Below are 25,999 nucleotides of genomic sequence, written 5' to 3' on the forward strand. Positions count from 1 at the left end.
CTAGATTAATTGAAAGGTGAAAAAAATGCATCCCTAACATGCTAAGCAAAAAAGTATCCTTTGTGCCATGCTTGTCTGATATGAGATGTTAAATTGTGCACAGTTTTACACAAAATATTTCCCTGTGCACCAAAGGAAAAAATCTAAACATTGCACCAAAAAAGACTGACATGAACAACACTCTTGGGATGAAGAAGTTTTTTTGGTCTGAGACCACATACAAGATGCAATAGTGGTACTGATTAAATTCGTAGTCTGGAGTAAATGAAGTAAACCAGAAAGGTTTATTTGGACAGTACAAGTTCTATGGAAAATGAATAAAATGCCTCATTTTCTGTGGTCTGTTCTATGCAACCTCAGTTTCTAAGTCTCTGAATTATACTGAAAAGATTTTCTGCATTTATTAATGAGCAGCATAAAATTAAAATATTATTCATAATTTATTAAAGGACACAAAGCTCATTAATTTGTAAGAAGTCAAATAAGGGAAAATCACACCACATCACAGAAGAAAAGAATCTACAGAAGTGTATAAATAGGGAAGTAGCTTTTCTGGGAGTGGAAGAAAAGGAAGAACCAAGACGCAAACCTTTTGGAAGATCTAGAAGCTTTAGACAGCTGATGAAATCTGAATGTTACTATGTGTAAGTGGCTGCACATGCATGCATATTAGCATAAGCATTTTATCTATATTTGATGTTTATGTGCATAATGCAACTATATTTTCAATTTTGTGAATTCTTGATCACCACTTGTTGCTGTATATATCAGCAACTGTAGCTAACAGAGGTAGAACAAATTGGACATTCTCCAAACAACTGAAAACAGTTTTGCTAAGCCAAAATATACACCCTTTATAACTGGAGGCAGGGAAAAGTTGGGGAAGGGAAGTGAGAGATGGAAAATGGTGACAGAACAAATTATCACAACCTCTGATTAGGCTTCGTCTGTCTGAAGAAAGTCAACATAAGGAACTAAACTAACACTGGAATGCACAGGTCTGATGAAGTTCACAAGTGATCACAGTAAAGTACACTGCAGTTATTGCCTGCTCATTTACAGTCTCTTATTATGAGTGAGCACAGTGGCAACAATTTCTTAATGTCTGCAGTCCGCTCAGCTACAAGTTCTTCTTCACAATCCTTGGGTGAGTTCTCAAAAGAGGGGAACCAACATGCTTTCAACGGAAGCACAGCACAAAAATCAGACAGACAAGTGCACACAGTTATCACAAATGATCTGTTATGCACTCCTACTTCCTACATCCAGACATTTTGAAATTTCCTTGTGAGCCTTGCTACATGGTGTGACATTTCCCCTAAATGTAAACAGACAGTTCTTTAGAAAAGTCTGATACAAATAGCTGTACCATAAGCACTTTATAAGTTTCACATCCAAATCAATATATGTTGGAAATTATACAAATATATGAAAAAAAAGCTTACCACTGAAATACTTTTGTTCTCCAACATTTTAAAAAAGACTCGTTTGAAAATACAAATCCAAGTTCCACTTAGAAATGTCCGATATTATGGAATCTATTGTAAGCCAAAACATGAAAACTTTATGGAAAGGCATCTAATCCTTTAACATCTGTGAATGGATGGCATGGAGGAAAGATGTGAAGCACACAGATCCCTAAATGGCTATCATGATAAATGCATCATATGTTACTCAACATTTATACTTGCATGCAAAATGGCTCCACTAAAATGTTCTGTTCTTGCTAATGCAATGGTTCTCTATCCTGAAATTTGTGCATGCTGTCAATCTACTACTTAATTAAAATCTAATGGAAGTGGCAATTGATACTACAAAAAGACAGCCTTTAAAAGACCATCGTTTGTGAAGCATAATATTATCATATCTAGAACAAAGCTTTTTTCATTTAAGGATTATATATGACACTCCATACCATCCACTTTGTGGTGTGCGTACAAAGACTGGCAACAATGTAAACCATTATTACAAAAAATGACTACTTACATCCTATAAACTCCAAACTGTAAGATCTTGCCTGTTACTAACGTATTACAGATCTTCAAATTGTCAAGTTTTATCAACGACTACATCAGTTAATGCATTGACGGAAAACTGGGGGGCTTTTTATGACAGGCAAGTCAATAGCTGCCCTTAACTGACAAAATATGAGTGCTTTTGTTACATAAAACTTTTGTTACTTTTCCTAGTAAGGATCTTTTTCTATTCAATGCTCTTTTGAAATACATTATATTAATGCTCTGGTTAAGAAAAATTGAAAAAAAAACAGTCTTTAAGTTCAAGTCTAAAATATCACTAATGCAATAAAGATATCTAATGGATTCATGTCTTTTGTTAAATCAGTCTGCATAAAGGACTCCATGAATGTAAGGGACACCTAAAAGTTTCCGCTGTAGTTTAGATTTTGTTTTCATTCCACACCAGTGCTCATGGCTCACCAACTCCGGATGCATCCTAAAATCACAAGTTTTTCTTCTTGACAAACTCACTGCATGCAGGCTGTTTTGATTGATAGGATGGCCCACAGCAGTATACTTCACAACCTAACAGCATACACATTTTATGTACACAGTGCTTTTGTATACACAAGGTAGCAGCACTATGAGGCATATGCCAGTTACAGTTACTTCAATAATTTGCATATATTAAACATTGTCCCTGCCTAGGCCCTGACCCTTTTCTGAGCTGGAGAACAGTCAGGCAGGGGCTGGCTGTAAAAGCTGCTGCTCTAAAACTCATTGACCTCTGAGCTTCTTGCCATTACACAAGGCTGCAGCATCCCTGAAGTGAGGTCTCTGCATTGTGTGAAGGGTTGTAAAACTTGAAAACAGTAAGATTCTGTCATTCAGGGACGAGCCTTTATTAGTCACAGATAAAATATTGATGATGACTTTTAAAATCTGCTTTATATTTTTCAAGATCAGAATGTTCAAGCACTCTGACAGTAAGCTTTTAAGTGGAAAGTCACACAAAATGTCACCATAATTTTTATGTGCTTTACTGTCTTCATTGTCATCATCATCACCACCACCACCACCAGCACCTCCACCACCACTGCAGTCAACATCTCCAGAGCACCAAGAGATAGGTGGCACACCACCTCACAAAAGTTTTGTACATTTCCAGGTTAAGCCAAGTCTCTAGCATGACTTGGCTCAAGCATGACATCAGATGCATCCGTTGTATTAGCACATGCAAACTGCAGTAATCTTGGCCCCTTTTATTAGACACAAATCATTTACAGCTGTCAGGAAATAACAGACAGCGTGACTTTCCCACGTGCATTTTTCAAGATATTGACAGCCTCTTCATGTGTAACTCCGTCCAGGCTGACTCCATTCACTGCCAGAATCTGGTCTCCACGGTGAAGTTGTCCATCATCTGCTGCAGCTCCTTTAGCAAAAACATTCTTCACATATATAGGTAGATCCCCGTGTGGTGAGCCATGGCCCCCAACAATCGAAAAGCCCAAACCATCAGGTCCACGTTCCAAAGTGATAGTTTTGCACTGTGGAGGTTGTCTGTGCACAAAAAGATTATCAGTCCTTAAGTACACATTTCCTTCATTTCCAAACAAAGCTCTATCTTATATATTAGATTTTAACATATTTAATGTGATAACCACCATTCTCCCAAAACAGGAAAAGCAGACTAAAATATAAAAACATTATCTGTCCTCCTTCGGTTTTTGCATTTGCAAACTGTGAGAATGTATTTGTTTCTCATATTGCTCTTTTCTTCAAGTGCACGAGTTCACTGCCAAGCAAGGAGATGCATTATTATTATTAAAATGGACATATTTTTCTTTCTCTTTTTTTGATTTCTATTACAGACTACCACCTACCCATCGTCCTCAAGCTCCTGGGGTGTCTTTTGCAGGGTGGAATCACCAGACACTTCTGGGTAAGCCTGTCGAGGTCTGCCACCTGACACACTCACAATAGTATCTTCACCTATCCCCACAAACAACATAGTTTAGTAGCATTCAGCAACCACAGAAGGAATAAATACGGAAAATATTTGTAAAAAGTGGGAACTGGGACATTGACAAGACACACACATAAACACAAATGTTAAGTGATACTATTAGAAAATCAATATAAAAAGATGTTATTATCTAAGTCATTTAAAAATTTTGTCATTTACTTCGCATCTTCTCTGCGTTCTTATTCAAGTTCACAGTTAAAAAAACGTTTGCATTGATTTTACAGAAAATACCTGATATAGGTAAACTATCAAATGACTACTTCATCTTTCTTCTGGCTGTATTTTCAAGCTGTTAAAATGTGTCAAAATGAAGATTTTATGTCTGTAGCAGTCAATTTGAACCAATGTGCTGGTTACATTAAAACTGACACCACACTGAAAACCAAGTTAGCTAGAGAAATTATAATTCTAACTTATGTCTTTATTTATTTATGCAAAAGTTAATTTCATATAACTGTTTGACACTGGCAAAAATTTTATGGATACTCATTATCATATGTCATCGCCCAAAATTCTGTCTGGAAAATATGTTTTTAAATAATGAAAATTTTCATTAATTTGTTTAACCACAAGGACTTGAACTAATAAGTGTACCATTACAGGATGCTTATGTAAGAACTATTTTCCCATTTGGGTTTGAAGTACCTTGCATAACTTGCAGAATCACTGGACTGACTGACTTCAGTAGCTGAACAGCTTGTGCATGTTCCATCCCATCTGTGGACTGCCCATTTATCATTAAGATCTTGTCACCAACCTGTACAGCATAAAAGTCAATGTTATATTTAAGCCTGGCTGCATGCCAAATTATCCTACATCGTGCTAGATGAACTCTTCAGGGGATAGTGGCTCTAGTGAAAGTTACCATCATCAAACAGTGTAATCTCTGCAGTGACTGTTTCGCACACTGTAATGTGAACTGAGTAGTGCCACAAAACATATCATGCTGTCCATAAATAAATATACAAGGAAAGAAACTGTTGGCTTTTTCAGGGATTGTTTCACTATGAGTTACTTCCCTTAAGCAGCTAAAATAGTCAACCAATCAGGTATGTTGTTAAAAGTAGGCAATGAGTCAAATGGTTGAGAGCCATGTCTGAGAAAGTTACCAGTTATTCAATTTGCTTTGTATACCAACAACTGAAAAAGACAATTAAGTAAAACCTCCCTATTAAGACTTGCTAAAATCCACCAAAATCAAGTCAAAACTGCGAGGGGTCATAGTAGGGAGATCAACCACGCAGTATTCATTCAACTGCAGTCATGCAGTTTTCATTCCAAGAACTATGACTTCAAGCACCTATAAATTCAAATTTATTTATTTAAACGTTAAAGCTCTTAAAACCATATCATACTGTTTTTCTTTACTGTTTTTATTTTCGATTGGTCACACTTTTTCTGCTATTTGTTGCACTTGACTAAAGATTTATAAATGGAACTCTTCAGGTAACAGAAATCGATCAATACATATGTAACATGGCAGAAAACGATGCTCTCTTGAAATGCACTTTTTATACTTTCATACTATAATGATTTCTGCAAAAAGTTACAATCAAGAATCAATATTAAATCTTCTCAATAGGAATGCAGGCTGCATCCAATTTGTGGAAATCTGTTTCTAAGTACAGAGCAGTTTCATGACTAGCAACATTCATTCCTCACTCTTAGTTTGCCAGAGCGAGCAGCAGGGCCATCAGGGTTTAAGCTGGCAACAATAATGGGGACATCACCCAGTGGGCTGCCCAGCCCTCCAGCTATGCTGATCCCCAGTGATCCACTTAGGTCATGTTCCAGTTCCACGGTCCTCAGAAGGTTGGCATCTTCACTCTGACCTGATCATAGCAATCAAAATAGCAAATAAAAAAATAATGCAATACATAACCTGTCTTTTAGCTCAAAGGGAAGAAACATACTCTACCCAACCTTTTGTGTCAAAGTTTCTTCAAGTTAATAGTATTTACTGTCTTGTATTTACATACATCTCAGAGCTGATTTATATGATTTGTATTTCGTTTGTGATATACTTTAACAAAGAATGGTAAGTCAAAACTGTCAATGATGTAAACTACCACTTATTCATAACTAAATGGCAGTTAGTGTAAATAACAGCAAACAAAAGTTCTAATGTAGTCAACATAACCATGTACATGAATGCTGATAAAATAAACCTGATTTGTACAACAAAAATAATCAACAGTAATGCAAGTGACTTCTGCTTAAAAAGCATAGAAATCTGACAACCACTTTTTTGAAGCCGAAGGTGAATGTAGGGTCACACATAACAATAAGTGCATGCATTCTGACACATCACATACTTGCATCAGAAGCTGAGAGTGCTTCGATAACATCACAAACTTCACAGTAGCAAAAGTGCATGCATACACCCAACACATGGCACATGCAAGAGGGCATGTGCAAACTTTCACATTTAAAAAGGATTAGGAAAAACATTCTTCATAAGACATCAAATAATGTTTGCTGTGATAGGAAGGTGTGCAAGACTATAAGATAGTGTATCCTACTATGCTGACATAACTATATCAAACACAAAGATGAGAAATCATCATTAAATTTGATGGGACAAGGGAGGTCACACTTATTCATTGCATCCTTGTGCATCTGTTAAAACAAAGGAAGGAAAAACTAACTTAGGAATGAAGTGGTATTTTGATCATATAAATGACCCAAAGAGTGGATAAGATCTATTGGGCAATTTATGCTGGTGCACTTATTAAAATCCACAGAGATTAAGAAATAATCCTGAATGTGCCATGATAAAGAATCTGCTTGGCCAGTGAAACAGCGTTAAGTTCAGGAAGCATCACAAATTTGTAAAGCTGGTTACTCAAATTCTGGAAGGTTTATTCCTGTTCCTGTTATGTAACTGTTGGTTTCAATTATCAAAAATATTGTAATATCCAAAAAGATTATGGACAGGAAAATGCACACAAACATAAATTTAACCAAGTATATTTGCCAAAATTTCTGCTTCTAAAAACTCTAATCTCTCTGCCTATCTCTATTTCACTAACAGCCTGCAATGCTATATTTCACAAATACAAGTCTGCATTTCAACACAAGAAAAAAAAGATAAGAAGCTGTACACATAAAAGGACACCAAGTCACTGAAGTCCCCCACAATTTTAAAGGCCTTTCTTAATTGTACATGAACCTAGGTCACACACACAAAACCTGAGCATTAACTTTTCATTTTGGCTGGTGAGTGGGTGGGTAAAGGAAGAACTACAGATCAGCAGCCAACAAAGTTCTGTGCAGCAGGATGACTTGCAACAAATAGTTACTTTGCCCACTTAAACTTGTTTAGGAATACTATAGTCAAGAGGCCTGGCTACCAGCAACCTAGCAAATTTATAAATGGATGTTTCCAATGTGATTCAGAAATCTGAGAAGGATGACAGGATTGAGTGTCATTGGTCCTCTAAGAGAACCAGAATCCCTTTTTTTTTCTTTCTTGGCTTGAGGTGAAAAATAGATTTTTTGACTGAACTGTATGCAGGGCTACAGTAGAAAGCAAAATGCATGGTAAGTACAGTAAAACCTCCCTATTAAGACTGGCTGAAATTCACCAAAATCAGGTCGTAACTAAGAAGGGTTATAGTAGGGAGTCAAGTCTATTTTCGTTTTAGAAACTATGACTTTAAGCACCTATAAATTCAAGTTAATTTATTTAAATGTTGAAATAAAGCTCTTAAAAACCATAATGCTTTTCTTTGTTGTTTTCGATTGGTCAAGCTTACTTATTCTGCCCGTTGTGCTTGACTAAAGATTTATAGGGGAATTAATTCTCTAGGTTAGAGTAATCTATCAATACAAGAGTACCTTGGTAGCCAAAGACTCTTCTTTAAAATACACTATTTATATTTTTAAACAAGACGCTCTCTTAAAATGCACTATTTATATTTTTGAACATGATTTCTGCAAAAAGACACAATAACCCACAAACTGTTGGTCAATTTTATTTTTATAAACACAAGACTTCTTCAAGGCATCATTAAAAGCACAATTGATTGATGTGTGCTGGTAAAGAGACAACAATAAATGGGGGCCAGTCATTTCAAGTAAAAACCACTCTCTCAGCTATATTGAGCTCCTGCTTGAGTTGAAGTTGGCTGGCTGATTAATTTGGCAATGAAGTGCCTCCACCTAGAAGTGACTGCACGATGAGAGGGAAGAGAAAGGAAACTGGAGAAACCCCTGATTGCTGAACTTGAAAACAGGTGTAACACACCTCTGTATATATGTAGCATCCCGAAACGAGATCTGAACCCAAGACCTCTCAATGCAATGACGAAAGTGTTTTAACTACTACACTCCCAGACAGGACACCTTAAGTGAGTCGACCCCGCCACAATCATATTATCCCATGTAAGACCACGTCATCCCAAAACGGAAAGCCAGCCCAGGCTAAATGAAAGTCTAAGCAGTGACACCTGTTGCATCTAATAAGAACCTCCAAGCTAAAGAGTAATGACAACAAAGGCTTTATTTAAAAATTAAGGAGAAAATTGTATTTATGCACCATTGTGATATTTTAACCGAATGTCTGTATATCATTTGATATGAACCTCCAAACTGAACAACAATGGTGACAAATGCTTTAAAAAATGATTTAAGAGGAAAATTTCTTTACATAGCATTGTGTGATTTGTTCTCTGAATGTGTACTGCCAAGCAGACAATTATGTTCAGTAAGATGGTGGCTGAACGTGTTTGAACAATGCATGGATCAATTCATTTTTAGGGCCTGGTTCGATTTGACTTTCAGTGTTGAGATGATATGGTCATTACAGGGTCAATTCAACTCAGGCAGATGGTAGATATGACAGAAGCAATATGGTTTGGGTCAAAATGACCTCATAAGCAAGCAGTCTCTTTCAAAATGTACTTATTTTACGATTTCTGTGGGAAAATCGTTATGTAGGTTAAACAGTTGGCAGAAGCAGTCTATTTTAAACTGTCCTTACTTTTTTGAACACGTGACTTCGGCACAAAAAAAAAATCATAATAGTAAGTCGGGTTGGGGAGGCAGTGATAATAGAGATGACATTTATATAACGAAGTGGGGAGAGGAGGCAATTGGTGTTATACACTGAGTCAGCAACTAAGGCTATATCACAGGAAGGCAGCTAGCCCTGTGAACAGATGCCACATGCAGAGAATAAACAGCGTGCCAGAGACCAGAGTTGAAACCAGGACAGCCAGATTTTACTGTATTGGCGATAGGCACCAACCGTTGTGCCACTGGACTGCCATTTTATATAGCTTAATATATCTGTGAAAAATGTCTGGGTCATAACTAAGCGTGGGTCATAATAAGGAAGGTCTTACTAAGGAGGTTTTACTGTACTAGCTTCACTATGACATTAACTTTTTAAGTGACCCTGTGGGCTGTAAGATCAACATCAATATTCTTTAAAAAAGTTGTTAGCGACCTTGGTGCAGGTCAGCTAAGAAAGGCCTTTTGGCTGAACATGCTGATGGAAAGTAAAGACTGATGACACCACAAGGCAGGCAGGCAGGCACCAGAATAGGAGGACCAGATGCTGACCTGCTAAATGCCTGTCTGGTAGAGAAACCCATCAAGCCACAATCCTGGAATCTGTACTTCCCAGTGCTTGCCATCTTGTTAGTTCATTCATTTTTCTTTTAACATTTAATCAAACATTTTCCTTCCCAGTTGTTGTTCTTTTTTAGTCACCTCTTTAGCTTCTGACTTTAATAACATCACTACTTCTAGTATCTTATCTTCTTCTGACTTCAGTCAATTTTTTTCTCCTAACCAAAATGTAAAGTTCACTATGACTTTTTGGAGGGAGGGAGAATAACAAACAACTTTCATTTTATGACAATGTTTGTGCCTGCTACATTTTAAAATCTTTTAAAGACTGTTAGCAGTTTAAGATACAATTATTTACTTCTTTTGTTTTGCTAGTGGGGTTCTTTTAGCCCCTGTTCAGATACAGCAGTGGATAAAAAGGGGAAAATATGTAACTTACATATCAATGCTAAATGAATACAAGAAGCCACCCTTCCTTAAGGCTTGCTTTGACTACTGAAAATGGCAAAATATACTTCAGGTATTCTGCATTAAGACCAAATGGAGTCAAATATATGTACATAATTCAATAAAGGGAAATATCAATCCAAATAACATCCTGCCAAAAAAGTGTCACATTGAAGTGACAGTTATAAAAGAAGTAAAAGAAAATTACAGCATTAAAAATCAGCTACTTAATCTTGTTTTATGACAAATGAGGTCCAGTTGTAAAGACTAGTAAAGGTTAGGACCTATGCTGCACTCAGGTTTGTCTAGGGACAAAGTTTGAAAGTAACTAGTAACCAATGCATTCCAACAATTTCACCATGATGAGACTATGCCTCTACTGTAAGGATTATCAATCACATTAGAGTCATGAGGTGGAAAAGTTTTAAATGTCTATGAACATTTGTCAAAATATGTAACTATGTATAAGAGTAAGAGTCCCAAAACGTATTGATGCTCTACAGCAACCAAAGGGAAGTCCAGGGTTAGTAGCTTTTGGAAGAGGGCATACCTGTTAGGAGAAAGAAAATATTTTCTGGTTACTAAGGTAACACACTCTGGTGCATAAATACAGAGGTGGAACAGCCCATAAACAGAAAACTTATGGGCCTGATGTGCAGGGCGAAAAGCTCCTCCTCATACATTCTTAGTTTTTTAAGAAACAGCCATTTTAAACAGAAAGAGAAGAACTTGTTTTTAATATTTAGAACAAATATCTAGATTTATGATTCATTAAGTGAAAGCTTTTCTTTCTGCTGAAGCAGCAGGCATACAGTAAATTATGCACATTTAAATACACTTGTTCCATAACACTGTCTGAATGGCGAAACCACCATCAAAATCAATGTCAGTTTCACCTGCATGATGATTGTGGGCAGCAAGAGAGAATGAAGAAAATATGGTCTAGGGACAAGTAAAAAGTTGTAAATAGTTATTACTCTGCTTTTGTTTGCCAAATAGTCACAACACTGATTTTGAGTTATCCATTTTGACAAAAAAGAAGGAAGACTTGCTGCACTGAAACTTTGCAGGTCAAAAAAGAAAGAATAGCATAAAGAATAGGCTTCATGCTGGAAATAGTCACAAGGTATTGGGAGGCCTAGAAGATTAAAATCATGCTTTACTCAGGTGTCAGGAAGAAGTAGGCAAGTAAGAGAGTTCACATATGCTGCTGCCTGGCCTGCCACTTCTTTTGTCGTTCTTCTATCTTTTACTTTGTTCAGTTCATGCCAACTGTATTTTCCAGCCTACAGCCACAAAGACTCTTCCTTCTTAACATGAAATCACTGTACATCACTTTTTTTAGGACATTCCTCTTTCTGTCCTGCTATTCTGACAGCTGTTATAAGTTACCCAGGGGTTTTGGTGAGATGACCTAATACCTTTCCATTATGTACAGGTGTGGCCTTTAAGAAGCATTCGTAAGAACAAATAAACAGCAAAGGCATCATAAGTCCTAATCAGGATGTGAAACTCTCAGGTATAACCATTTAAGGCAGAACACTGGCCAATTCTTGGGGTTCCAACTACAATAAATGTGAAAAATGCAGCATTTCAAGTCAGCAAAACAAAAGGAAGAGCATGAACTATGAAAGCTGAGAAACAGAAAAGTACAAGCAATCAGCTCTGGAGGACTAGATTGACAATTTAATTTTGTGAGGATAAAAGACAGTGTGGGGGGTGGGTGGTCAGGGAGAGGGCGTATTGATATCAGGAACATTTCAGAGGCTTGTCATGCACACAGGACTGGTGCTGGTGGCAGTCTGGGCATAATATAAATAATATACTAATAACGCAGGATTTTTGGGGTCAGGAGACAGTCCTGAAAAGAAATGAGAAATACTGCTGTAACAGACATATTTATGATCTGAAAGTTTAATCATGCATACTTTTGGAATGTTTGCCCTTGGAACGATTGCTAGCAGAAGAATCTGACTTCTTCAGCCCTGTGGAACCCGAGTTTTTTCTGGACGATGTCCTAGAACCAGCCTTGAGTCTTCCAACCATCAGTGACACCTTGCCCATGAGAGTCTGACAACAAAGTGCATTACAGTCAGCATACTGGATAAAAATGCTTCAGCGAAGAAAGCTGTGTGGAGTAAACAAAAAGACAAGAAAAGTCCTTTCCCTAGTTAAGGACACCTGCGACATTAAAAAAACACTGTTTTACAGACTTAAGTATCCTGATGTATAGTGCAGAATTACCAAACCAGTATACTGTCTAATCATGATGTTTTATAAATACAACTCAATAGAGTGGATAATATCTGTTGCTAATGTGTAGCTGGCAGGATGTTTGATAATGTTTTTTTTCCTATACTTGAAAAAGATAGATCATTTGAGGAAAGGAACTGCTATACTGAAAATAACAACAAATTCTGTATTGTTTGATTTCCTTCAAACATCTTGCCCTTTAGTGGAAAAAAAATGGCAACAAAGAACCAAGCATCTGTTATTTTTAATTTTGAAATGCTTCAGTAGAGCATGATGATGAGAAATATATCATTTGAAAAGTAAAACAGTAAATATTTTTCATCTAAAACCAATAATAACTTTAAAATTGATGTTGCAGATGGGAAGGTCCTCAATTACAATGAGCTATGTGCTTAGATGTAAAGTGCTGAAGTATATTACACCTAAATCTGACCTATGTCTGAATATTTTTTCACCTGACATGCGAACAATTAATATCTAGTACAACAAAATAAAAGAAACAACCTTTCTGCACCTAAAATATTACTCAAAAGTATATTTCAATGAGAAATATCTGTATCTATTGCATTTTTAATGTTTTGAATTGTGAAATGCATAACCAAGACAGAAAACCTCTTAAGTATGACATCATGGTTTATACATGTGATTCAATTACTAACTATAAACACTAATGTTAACTCACACTTTCTCTGTTCAAGCAAGCAAGGAAATATACTCTCTCTCTCCATCCAATCAAACATGTACATACATATGGGCATGCATGCTGGCATACCTTGAGAACACCAGCAGCATACTCCTGTGTGGCGTTTCGCATGTCTTCACCATTTACTGCAAGAATCTGATCTCCCTGCATTAGACGGCCATCTGCTTCAGCCACACCTCCCTTCACCTGCCAATAACATAGACTGCTATATAGGCATGTCAATAACAAGCCATCTTTTGGTCTACGTATGTTATTGTCAAATTTATATACACACCAATGATCAATTATATCAGAGGTTTAGTACTGATAGCTAAGTAGGGCAAATATGCAACACCAGGTTAGAAAAGAGGCAGAGATTATTATGTTCAGTAACATACCTAAGAAGAAAATTGTTGATAGCAGATTCGATGGCCACAAAGTTTGATTCAACACTAAATTTCTACATTAAATTATGACTTTGCCTAATCTCCCACTGAAGCAACTGAAAGGGGTGAATTAAGTTCTGAAATGCAGTTAATATCGTGTAGAGTCAGAAGTTTATCTAGCTTCTGTTAAAGTATCTGTGCACATAAATATCTTTAAGGTCACAAAGACTTCTTCAGCTCCTGGTTTTTCTATACATATAAGAGGTTGCTCCATCCAGCAAATACTGGTAGGATGTCTATAATGATATTTTCTTCAACACTGTTCAGTATTTAAGACGTCAAAGATCATAAACACACTGTTTGGACTGATGGTTTTCCCCTAACATTCACTCTATGTTCAAGCATTTGAAGGGTGGAAGCTTACAGTCATTACCAAACAAGTCTGCATAAACATGTAGAGAGGTAAACACTTCCTACACAAATTCTATAAATGATGCTTACTGCACTTTTATAAACACCAGAGAGGCAGACATTAATGCCATTTATCAGAACCTGATTTAGGACAAATTTATCAAAAAACATGACAGATCAAATGTGACTCCATATGAAAAACTTACAATGTCCGATATGTAGACGCCCACATCATTTTTCTTGCCAACTATGGAAAGGCCCAGCCCTTTGCCTGGTCGTTTAACCAGTTCCACAGTAAAAACATCATAGACGTCCTCTTCCCGGGTTTGCTGATCATCTCGGTAAATCAAGATTCCAACTCGAGATGGGGTTTGCCTTAGGATTTGAATGGCACGGTCGTGGGTAGCCTCTCGTAAATCTTCGTTGTTAACCTGAGAAGGAAAGCAAAGTGCAGATATTTAATAAAACAGTATGTCATCAAAACATTTGTACTAGATTCAAACAGCCCCACTTTTAGTACCCAAGGAAACATAATATTTTACAAGACTTCTGCATTGAGGCATAGGTTAAAAACAATATTGAATAAAGGAATCACAATGTGAATAAAAGAAAATATTCAGAACTAAACTCTCTTCATATATCATGTTTTCTTTATTTAATCAGAAGTTTGAAATACACATTTATCTTAAAAATTACTGATTGCTGTCACTTGAAATATTTCAAATGCACCACAAGACTAGCCCAGTATAAAGAATCCTCACCTCAAGAATCTGATCACCTGCCCACAAGCGTCCATCTCTTGCTGCAGCTCCATCAGCATAAACCTCATGAATGATGATTGCACCCTGAAACGTGTTTCACATATTCCATGCTTACAGATTTCATTTTCAAAAATATGAAATTGCCTCCCTAAACACTCTATATGACCCATGTGACTTTACAGACCTAAAATACTTTGTGCATATTCAAGGATCATCCACAGAATGCCTATTACTTTACTGTCCTAATTTTGTTGCATAATTTGTGTACATGGAATACTGAAGAAGAAAATGACCTTTTTTATCTTGGAAATGATATATTTTGACACATAATCCCTACCAGCAAAGTGTCTGATCCTCCAACAATGCTAAGTCCTAGACCAGTGCGGCCCTTCTCAATTTCAATGTAAGTTTCCCTGCCAGGCAAAATGGTGCATGTCAATGGATCAACTGGCACTTGTTCCTCCGTTGGGTCAGTAGAGGATTCACCTTCAAGAAGACAAATTTTTACGTTCATTTCATGTAGTGTTAACAGTTCAGTAATAGCTAATAATAAAAAATAAAAATAACAACAGCTGGCCCAAGAATCTATCACTTTTTACAGGTCTTTATTACTACCTATTATAATTCATATGTACACAGCCCATTACACTGTATTATTTTCCAAAAGTAAAATACAACGTAAGAAACAAAATAACCAAAAAATTGTTGGCTCAAAAGTAAAGACAACCAGAGATTCCTGGTACAAAGATTATAAATGTGAAGGGCCATTACTCCCATGTAAAATGTTATGTCACTTCTTAGTGCTGTGCGATGACAAATTACAATAACCATACAAAAAAGCAACAACAAAAAAAAATTAAGCTCACAATAGCCTTTTTAAACAGCCTCAGCTAAATTTTCCAAAAACATTCACAATGAAGAAAAAGTACCCCACCCCCACTAAAAAAAAAAAACATGTGGCAAGTCCATTCCAGTAAACCCCTTATCTCCCAGGTGTCTAGTTATGTACACCCAGCTGAAGTTATAAATCAATACCTGCAAAGGCAGGGGAAAAATTTGACATCTGTCATCAGAAAATATAAATGCATACACTATCATACGTGCACTCTCTTTCTCTATCACTTTCACCTTTCTTTAGCATGCTAGTGGGATATATATCTGTGGCTTTAATACTTGTCCAATCAGAGTATTTGGTGTTTTCAGCCTATGTACATATGCTACGTGTGTATTCTTGGGAAACATTATGTGGTGCTGTATTTCTTTTCATGAGAATTACAGTATGATGCCACAGCAAGGACTGGCTGTATCAGTAAGTAAAACTAAACCATAAGAGAATTTACTTATATAAAACAGACCCAGTACTGTCAAAGTAAGTGGAAGTGGAAGGTGAAACTACTTATAAACATTAAACTACTGAACAAACTTCAAATGTAAAAACAGTACATCTAGGCTGACATTTTATTGTCTTGTGACTGAATTTCTGGATGTTCACAATGGGTGGTGGTGGTGATGGTGCTATTTATGTGTTCTGGCCTGTAACTTTCCTAATAGCCTCTTCATATAAGTATATTGTATTTGGCACATTTTTCTCAGTCAAAATTAAACAGATGCTACTTTAAAACTTAAACAAAATATTATGCATCTTAGGGTCATGGACAGATCTCTATTTTATGTGAAAGAACATGTGCAAGTTGTGGTAACATATGTGTGTGGCCTTGACACTGAAATGCCAGAAGCAAACTCTTGTACTAATATTTTAAAAGCTAGATGGAATTCTACCATGAAATGAAATAATCTTTTACAGACCAGGTATAAAAATATACCTACTGCCAACACCAGATTTAATCATGGAAAACGGCAGTTACGGTAAATCCAAATAGTAACATTGGGAAAAATCTGCTTCAAGAATAAAGGTTAGATATTTCTTAGCAAACAGTAGAAACATGAGATTCAGCAGTAGCCCCTTATTATCTAAAATTCTTTTTCAGGATGATGGGGTGGCATAAGGGGTGACACATGATGCAGAATGAAACATGAAAAAAATGCAACGGTACACCAGCATGACATCTCCCTTCTTTCCTTTAACCCATTTACTTTTTAGCAATTCCCTTCCCACTGACTTCAATAGCACCATTATTCTCTATCAGTGTTTTAATCTATAAATCAAATGCTTCTACAGGTCGTTCTGCTGTTTTCTCTGCCACGTGCACAAAAACAAAATCTGTTATCCTAACCATGCAAGATTAGAAAAAGAAGAAAAAGAGGAAAAAGAGAAATACTAATCAAACTGTGAATATGCTGCAAGTGGACAAACATTTCTGTTTCTACACACAACACAAACATTCATCTCAACCAAGATGAATATTCCATCTAGAAGTAGAACCACGATCTCTCACTACTTGAGGGCCTGAAAGCTTTTTAAGCAGGAATCTAAAATTAAAGCCAAGTTCATCCCTTAGCTAAATGCCCTTTCTAAATTTTTTACACACACACACTTGTGAAAAACATCATAATGTGGCACTGCATGACTTGAAGGTAAAACAAATTAAGAAAAAGGCAATGGTTAAAAAAAATGTTCTGTGCACTTTCTAGTTCTACACAACTACCATCATCTGGCAGGACTTGCTTCCTGCACATAGCTTTACCTGATAAACCTTCTTCCTTTGGTTCTACGACCAATAAAGGCACTGCATAGGAGGAGAGGCAGAAACTAGTCATCAGACAATACTCATACTGCTTATTTTCAAAAGGCTAAGCTCTTTATGTGGTTCAGTGATAATGAAGTGCAGTCAATTTTTTTTTTAGGTGAAAACCTTGAACAAATTATATATTTAATTAGGATGATGCACCTGAGTAACATGAATCATCGGCAACCACATTTGCCAGCATTTTTTATTTATTATACCAAAAGATTTCTCTAAATATATGTAAGTAAAAGAAAATGCTTTAAGATATTAATTCCATTATTTCGTGAAATACATGTGACTGCAGTTGGAATGAATGCAGACCAATGTGTTAATGAAACTTAGATTAGATAGTGAAGTAGCTGGTTCAACAGAGATGTTCATTTTCTCATTTTCAACAGAAGTCCCAAAGAAGCACATTTTATCAGTTTCAGCTCATTGGCTTGCTTATTAAATAATACCTGCTGACATCAAAATAGAGTAGCAACTCACCAATGCCACTGTTGGAAAGATGAAGACTGCCCTGGGACAGAACTGGTGTTTTGACCTGAGAGTCATCCAACCCACATCTGCGGACCTTCAGGTGTACAGTTCCCGTTGCTTTGCGCAGCACTTCCATTGCCTTCAGAACAAAAGCAAGACATCGTGTTACATGCTCAACAACAAAAGCAGACTTGCTGTTGAGATACCCAAGAAGAACCAAAACACAAAACTATGCAAATCGAGATTTTATCATCAAGCAGAACTATCACAAACCTTTTCATAAGAAAGTCCCTGTATTGATTCCTCTCCAACAGCCAGTATTTCGTCACCTACTGACAGCTGTCCATCCTGTGAAAGAAAGAAATTTGCAATTAAAAATTTACTTCCACTGCTCATGATAAACATTATAGTTTTTCTGTATGCTTGATTTAGGCTCGTTAGAAAAAAAGTCACAAAACACATCTTAATTTTGTTTTTATAGGCTTTTTCAGATTTTGAGCAATTTCTTGAAAACCCCCCACCACTATAAGTGATCGTGTTACATCTGGTGCTCCCTTTGTGCCAGTAAATTTTGATTACAACCATTATCATCTGGGTTAGGAGGAGAATGGGGAAACAGTTCATTATTGCTTGTCTTCTTAACAAAAATAGTTAAGACAAATGCTGTCTTGTGCTTTGGAAAATGTAAAAGAAACTGAAATATTTTAATATATTAGGTTTTTAATTCATGAAAGCAACAATCATCAAGGTGCAGACCTTTGCTGCAGCACCACCTATGGTAATGCTGCGGATATAGATACCATGGCGACCTTCTCGTGTCTCCTCCATAATACCAAAGCCATGACCCTGAGTGCCTTGCTGCTGATTGAGACAGACTTGGTCAGAACAGCTAACTGAACTTTACCTACACAACTGCCTTTTAAAATATATAAAAACTAAAATGCTTTTATATAATACGATTAACAAGCCTTCTCAAATTCATAAAAGAGCTTTTTTAAATAATTTAGAAGTGAGACATAAAATAACTTCATAAAATTTATTCAACTTTACAAACCAAAGTCCTTTAACTGACATAAAAGGCAAACAGAAATTAAAATAATTAAGACTACACAACTGATTCTCTACAGTCCAGATATATGGCATTTTAATTTTAAAGATAGCTTTACTTTTCATATTGATGACCCCACTCTTAGTCCCAACTGGCAACCTCCCTCCCAAAGTAGAGAAATTGTATAAACTAATTCCTAAATACATAATTATAATTTAACTGATCTTCTGTATATAATTCACTATTTTACCAAAGAGACTTCCTTGATCATGTTACAGACCTTGTGTAGAGTGACCACTTGAACAGTGTCACCATTAGACGGAATAGCAGAATCTTCTTTCTTCACCTCTTTTTCCTGTGGCTTCTTTCCTCCTTCCACCTGAAAGATGCATATTTGATCTGTAAATCCTCATTTACAGAGAATCTACCAGAATCATTTTGCTTCATGTGAGAGATGATAGACTTTTGGTCTGGAGGAGAAGGAAGACTTTGTTGCAGTCAATATTCAAATCCACACAGCATGAACAATTTTAAATAAACTAAAAAAAATTCATGATGGTTACCTCAGGAGATATTAATGGTCCAAGTCGCAGAGGCTTGACTGCCATGCGCTCTATGTTGTCAAAGTGCCTGTGAAAATGAGATGTCATTAGAAAATGAGATGGTTACAAGTAAGCTCAAGACATTTAAACATTAAGTTTGTATTATTCATCAAGACTTTAATTTACATATTTGCTCTCATAAAAAAAAAATACTTTTTTCCATTTAAAAATTAAAATATAGTATTACATCCCAAACAACAATTGGAGGTTGAATTAATACTTAGAAATACATATGGTGTAATGCCAGATAATACTAAAGATGTAGGAGAAAAAAGGGCAAAAAATGCATTGCAGCAGGTATGTAGATTACCTGCTGATTACTAGTTTGACAGTGGGTGTTGTTAAGCTCTTTATTGTTGCTGAAGCATTTAGGTGACTTCGTCCATACAGAACATTGCCATTTATCTGAAGAGAAATAAATAAAACCATTAAAACATTCAGAGACATGACAAGAACACACACATACACTGTTTGCTATGTGGTGGGAAAATACAGTCTGGAAAATAAAAGATAAGTGCAATAAGTGAGCATTTGGTGCTGTTCAGAACATACATGCATTTTGCACAGATATGGAATGATACAGGAAGACTACAGTTTAGAGTCCTTCATTTTGTAAAATATGTATCAGTTTATGGAATGTGACCTGTAATGATTGTATAACATCTAGTGGGCTGATGAAAATCTTATTGACATACTTCTAACAATTCATCGCCAACTTCTATGCGGCCATCTTTGGCAGCTTGGCTGTCTGGCTGAATGCCAGCTACAAAGACACTCATGACACTGCGGTCTTTGTTGCCTGCTAGACTGAGCCCAATGCCACTCTTGCTGCGAGGGAACTCAATAAGCTGAACTGTACCAGCTTGGTCTCCATACTTTCGCTGGAGTTTTTCTGAAAACAACAAGGATTGCAAACACTATCTATTAATCTCCAAATATAAAAAATATAAATATGCATGCACAATTGCATGTGTCTCTCTCTAACACACACACAAGTGAATAAGCTAGTACTTACTTAGGGTGTACCCGTACTCATCTTCAGACTCGCTGTCACTACCTCCTTCTTTGACAGAGTGGCTGCCATCAAAACTCTGCACAAATATGCCGTTCCTCTCAAGATCAAATGTACAAATATAGGCAAATGTGACCTATCATGACATTACGAGTCTTATGTCCCGCAGAGCAGTTTCATACCCGAGGCCCTGAAAGGTGACTGGGGTCAATTTTGTGAAGTTTGAATTTTCTTTAAAAATGGATTCCTTGGTTATTAAACTAACTGGAAAATAAACTACTATGTTAAAATAAAAGTTAGAAACTGTCTTAAATACATTTTAATCAAGGTACCCCATGACAATCCATTCCGATTGTCGCTACCCTATGGGGTCTAGGTATGTGTGATGGGCGGAGACTCGTAGTAAAGTTTCCCCGAAACCTGAGCAGCTCTACACCTTTCAATTCCCAGAGAGGTCAGTTAACGGCCTTTCCTTCTCTGTACGGACAATAGATGTACCGCTATGTGACCTTTCCCGGCTGGTCAGTTGACCGCGCGTCTGCTCAACTTCGGGGAGGAGGGGTATGTGGCATCCTCACTACCGCCATATTTCTACTCTTTCGTGACACTGATTTTCACAGGAAAATGACAAAGTTCAAACACTGTTTTGGTGCCAATTCCCTGTCAAAACTCTATGATATTATACCTTGCCAGAAGCCTTAGGACTAGAAGAATAACTTTGGTATCAAAAGAAAGGCCAAAACCTGTACAATTCGAAAATATCCAATTTGTAAAAGTCTTAAATTTCTGACTTAGGACTCATTTTGTCATGGTGGGTCACAAATATATTCTGAATGTGTGTGCATGTCTATATACATATATAAAACCCTTAGAAGTGCTTATGTGGATGAATACTTATCATACTGTTTAATTTCACATGATAAAGTTTCAAAGCCAGATTTTCAGCTACAGGAAAAATGAGCAATCCAAACTGTTCAATAAAGTGACTAACCTGTTGAGTTTGGACATCGCCTAGAACGGGCTGGGATGAGGCAACTGGCTGGCTTGCTGGTGCCTCCTCAAATGATTGCACAGATTTCAGTTGACTTGGGTCCAAGTCTCCAGGCTGTCACATCCAAAGGTGCAAAATTAAAATAGAGATAAATCAAAGAAGTTATCTTTCTATAAAGTAACAGCACACCACTGCAAATAACCTGCAAAGTAACTAAGAAAAGTGGTGTGTCCCACTCATTCCAATACTACTTTGCATAATCAGCACACTGAAGCAAGTTCTACAAAGATGTTAATTATGGCCTTACACAGGATGAATCAACAAGACTCTGCACCATGAACTTGACTGGACTTGCAGCATTTCTGATAACCTCCACTGCTTCATCATGTGTTGCATTACGAACATCAACTCCATTCACCTAAGAGCAAAAGATGTCAAAGCAACTAAATTGGAATTCATCAAAAACAAAATGAATATCCAGGATCAGAGGCAGATCATACAGAAATGCCATCACAAAAAAAAACACTAAACACTTTAAATAGGATAATAAAGAATTATAGAGTTAGTGTAAAATAAAAAATGTGATTAAATCAATTTATAATAGTGAAAATATAGTACCTTATGAACTATCTCTACACATGTACATACATCCCATATGTGCATAGTTTTATTCACAAAACCTTTCTTTGAGTACAAGAAACACAAATACAAATAAAAGAAATACAAACATATATAAGTAAAACAAAAAGATATTCTTTATTAATAAATATTAACTGACCTCTAGGATGCGGTCACCAGTTTTGAGACAGGCATTTGCTTTAGCAGGACTATCGTCCAGAACATGTTTGATGAAGATGCCCGAGATGGCATGCTCATGAACATTGAACATGTCTACTCGTCCACCTGCATTAACAAAATAGCCAAGTCTGAATAGATCATTTTCTAGTATATGTATTATATACATGGTTGCTCGCAACTTCTCTACTTTTCAGTTTCAGTCCTTTACATAGATTGTCTGTGGGACCAAGATAGATACACACACACATGTATACATATGGAGCTAATCCCATTGAACACAGCAACACTCATGGCTTTAGTTGTATGCATGATCCAGGTTATACATGTGATGTGCATACATATGGAGCAATTCACACATTGTATATTGTAATGTTCACATGAAAAAGATTTCATGGCAGAGCTAAAATTAAAACAACATTCATATTGTTTACATATCTTGAACCATAATCCATTGACTGTGAACAGATATAGCAGATTCAATGAACAATCACTTACCAACAATGCTGATACCAAGGCTTTTGCCCTCTTGGCGAAGCAGTTCCACTATTCGTGGAGGTCCCCATGCATGACTACCCACCACTGGGGAACCATCTGCTGCCAATGATTTCTGATGGGGAGAGACAGATGTTGAGGCTATTGTGGTTGACGCCACTGAAGGTGTAGGTGTGACCGAAACTAACGAGGCTGAGCTAGAGGCTGACCCAGTGTGTCCAGCAGTACTGAAAGAAAAGTATTTAGTGTGCCCAACAAACATGGAGATTGACTGGCATTTTAGAACACTGAACTTTGTTTAATAATAAGACTTTCTTAACTATTTAGGATTCTGCAAAAGGCAATAAAGTGAGCACTGTGAACCTTATGCCTGGACAGTGTTGATTCTTGTCAAATTGCATCTTACTCAAGAGCTGGATCTGTTCAGCATCTGCATCCACAATATCACTCAAAGGTATCCCTTTCCCCAAATATACAGAGAATAAGACAAAAGAGAGAGAAAGGATGAGTTTTTTTAGGATTTATTTATAGCCTGACACAGGACAAGTGTAGTTAAGCAAATAGTAAGGAAGCAAAGGGGTAAAGGGGTGGAAAATAATAAGAATGGAGAAAAAGAAGGATGGAAGCCAGTCAATCTATACCTACTTTCAACCACTTGTTTTTATATTATAAATCAAATCATGTTAAATTTTTTTTACATGATACCAACACTTCTGTAAATGCACTTTTAAAAAAACTCAGACAAGAAGTCGCTAGCTTCCACTACAGGGAATGAGCAGATAGTGGACTATGTGTTCTGTGAACAAACAGCAGTTTGTAGCAGAAGAAATGCTGGGGGTAAGATGTAAAATTTGTAGGGAAAAGGTGTTGCATAAGGTGATTTTATCATAAAATGACAGGTCATGTTACAAGTATAATTTACTTCATGTTACAAGCTGCTTTCCTTCACATATGACCAAGTTCAGTATCATTTCGTTTATTTATTCAAAGGGACTATGCTATCAGTCTAGACCAAATCTACAAAGGCAACACTTGTTTCCTGAACAGAGCACAGCCACAAGAGCAAGCCCATCCACTGAACTGATGATTATAATACATCCTATTCAGCTTCACGCTTTATGCTCTCAACTGATACACTATCACATCCGTTTGAAAATGTTAACAAGGTGCCTAAGTACAGTAGTAGTAATAATGACCCCTATTTATAAGACACCTATTCTATATTTAGCCATTCACATCAGCATCTTGCCTTTCAGCCACGACATTCATTAAATACTTAAACAAAATAATATTAAACTGTGCAACATTTACAATACTTTTGGAATAGATACATTTGTTTAAAAGTTAAGGCTGAGGGAGAGGATGAGCATCTAACGCTGTACAGCAAAGAATTCCAGAGCTTAGGTCCATAATAGGAAAAAAAATGAAATCTCTATGATTTACACTAGAAACAGACTAAATGCATAAAACAATTGCATCTGATGTGCTGCAAGAATGGTAGCCAATGCAGCTTTATCATGAAAGGAGTGCAAGATGGATGATGATGTGTTCTGAAAATAAGGCAGGCAGCAGAGTATTGAACTTTCTCAAGAGGACCCAGTGACCTCATAACAAGAAAAGAATGCACAGTAGCAGTCTAATCTTGAGCGCACACAGAGGGTGATGAGGTTTTGTGGCACTGTCAATTAGAAATTGTCTAATGAAGCTAACCTTCCTCAGCTCAACTGACATATTTTGGCAATAGGCTGTTTTATTGACAGCGTAGAATCCATTTCTTGCACAGCAGGAAAGAACTTGCAGGAACATAAAGATACAAGAAGAGGTTAGTAAAAGTAAGAAATGTGTAGACAACATCCAAGAGCAGACTCCTAGGAATCTCATTCACTGCATCCCAGAGAAGGGTGGAGAAAGTAAGCAAGATTTGGTGGTAGAATCATAGTAAACCCCTCTGGTCAATCTGAACTGTTCATTAGCTTAGATTAAATACTTTATTCTACATCTTTACACTTTTGACTTAATGTGCAATGTGGAAGTCTGTGAGTAACAGGGGAAAAGAAAGCAAAAAAAAAAAAAAAAAGTCAATACTCAATCACAGAGCAGGCAAAAAAAAAGAAGAAACATTTCAAGAATTCCTAATTTTATTGCTGTACCTGAACTCAGTATTCCTTAAAAGCAAAGGAAGTTTTCTTGTTTGCAGTGCAGACTAAATTATCCTTGACAAATATAAAGCCTCTGTGACAAACCTTGTCTTATGACCTGCCTTACTTGAGACTACAAGTGACCTCTCAAGCCATCATATGCATGCTGCCAAGTTTCTAAAACTACTTTGTACAAGCTGTTTACTCCAAATTCTACCAATGCAAATCTGAATGATGTCTGTTTATTGATATATATATATATGGAATGTGTGCGTGCATGTGCATGCTCATAAAGTTCTGCCTGTGATCATGCTGGCATTGCTTGTAATAGGAATTGGGGGGAGGCTTTACTTCAGCTTTCTGCTTGTCAAATGCACTGACTGCTGCCATTGTATGTATCCTCCCAGTAATGGGTTCCTAACCTGATTTCTGTGATCCATCCAAATGTGCAAATTGGAGGAATCCATTGAAATGAGTGCATTTACATTCACCTGAGTCTAAGATCTGCTGGGATTTCTCCAACATTCCATGGTTAAATAACAATGGGATGATACTTTTTTTTAAAAAGGGGGGGAAAAAGAAAAAAAAAAGAAAAATTAGCATCCAGACTTCATGCTACTATGCACTTATCAATTTACTTTCCACATCAAGAACCTATGCTCACCTGGGTGAAGGCATGCTCACATGGGAAGGACTTGATTCCACACTCTGGGCGTCATTGACCCATGTGTTGGGACACTTGAGCCTGGAATGTAAGTGATGCTGCAAAAGAAAGTTAACATTCCCCATCAGAACTTTGCTTAGTTTTGAGGTTCTTTATTACCTGCACATGGAAAATGTGGGAGGTGGCATCTGAACAGCTTGAGCTATACATCTTGTATGAATAGCATGACTGTTTCAAGAACTGTGTCATGACAATCAAACTTTTATATTAATTAAATAAATGATACTTTACCAAGAATATCAAGAATCGAAAATGGGAGAGTGATGTCCCTTCATTTAACTTGCTACAGGGTGACAGCTCTATATCACATTTTGTCTGTCTATCTGCATCAGGTTTTATGTCTTCTAGTGATCTGTGAGATCATCGCCTATGTTTCTGGATTGGTTTCTGTGTCTTCGCCACTTGTCTCATTTTCTAGAGCACTTTCAACTGTAACATCTGCGCCATCTTGCCATATTTTAAATCTGTGCATCAGTAGTGTTGATTTTAGATTCTGCTTCTTTTTCTGCAATTGTTCCAACAA

The 25,999-nt window shown here is 36.7% G+C and overlaps 2 protein-coding genes across 8 annotated transcripts in view; both read right to left on the reverse strand.

Moving 5' to 3' along the window:
- Positions 1 to 3,247: 3,247 nt before the first annotated feature.
- Positions 3,248 to 25,430, reverse strand: LOC112573787 (multiple PDZ domain protein-like). Its single transcript, XM_025254387.1, has 22 exons — positions 25,417 to 25,430; positions 22,618 to 22,841; positions 22,103 to 22,227; positions 21,632 to 21,742; positions 21,325 to 21,438; positions 20,337 to 20,412; positions 20,017 to 20,213; positions 19,632 to 19,726; positions 19,283 to 19,349; positions 18,970 to 19,098; positions 18,428 to 18,529; positions 17,945 to 18,019; positions 17,681 to 17,810; positions 14,842 to 14,990; positions 14,505 to 14,588; positions 13,950 to 14,174; positions 13,037 to 13,153; positions 11,940 to 12,081; positions 5,650 to 5,819; positions 4,633 to 4,744; positions 3,845 to 3,953; positions 3,248 to 3,521 (listed from the first exon to the last, which is right to left on the reverse strand). Exons 1-22 carry the CDS (start codon positions 25,428 to 25,430, stop codon positions 3,248 to 3,250), a joined length of 2,841 nt encoding a protein of 946 aa, XP_025110172.1.
- The window catches only part of LOC112574485 (patj homolog), a 105,434-nt gene continuing 102,140 nt past the window's right edge, over positions 22,706 to 25,999 (reverse strand). For all 7 annotated transcript variants that reach the window (XM_025255592.1, XM_025255597.1, XM_025255596.1 and 4 more), the window contains 2 exons: positions 25,417 to 25,514; positions 22,706 to 22,841 (listed from right to left, as the gene is read on the reverse strand). In XM_025255592.1, coding sequence (XP_025111377.1) covers positions 25,433 to 25,514 — 82 coding nt within the window. In that variant the 3' untranslated portion in view covers positions 22,706 to 22,841; positions 25,417 to 25,432. The remainder of the gene's footprint in view (positions 22,842 to 25,416; positions 25,515 to 25,999) is intronic.

Source organism: Pomacea canaliculata, linkage group LG10 (assembly GCF_003073045.1).
Source record: "Pomacea canaliculata isolate SZHN2017 linkage group LG10, ASM307304v1, whole genome shotgun sequence".
NCBI classification, from domain to species: Eukaryota; Metazoa; Mollusca; class Gastropoda; order Architaenioglossa; family Ampullariidae; genus Pomacea; species Pomacea canaliculata.

Excerpts from the sequence above, each read along its gene's own strand:
- LOC112573787 (XM_025254387.1), bottom strand. Across the intron at positions 19,350-19,631 it reads GTCAAACTAGTAATCAGCAG|GCACTTTGACAACATAGAGC; the intron begins GTAATCTACATA and ends TCATTTTCACAG. Across the intron at positions 14,589-14,841 it reads GAGGATCAGACACTTTGCTG|GGTGCAATCATCATTCATGA; the intron begins GTAGGGATTATG and ends AACACGTTTCAG.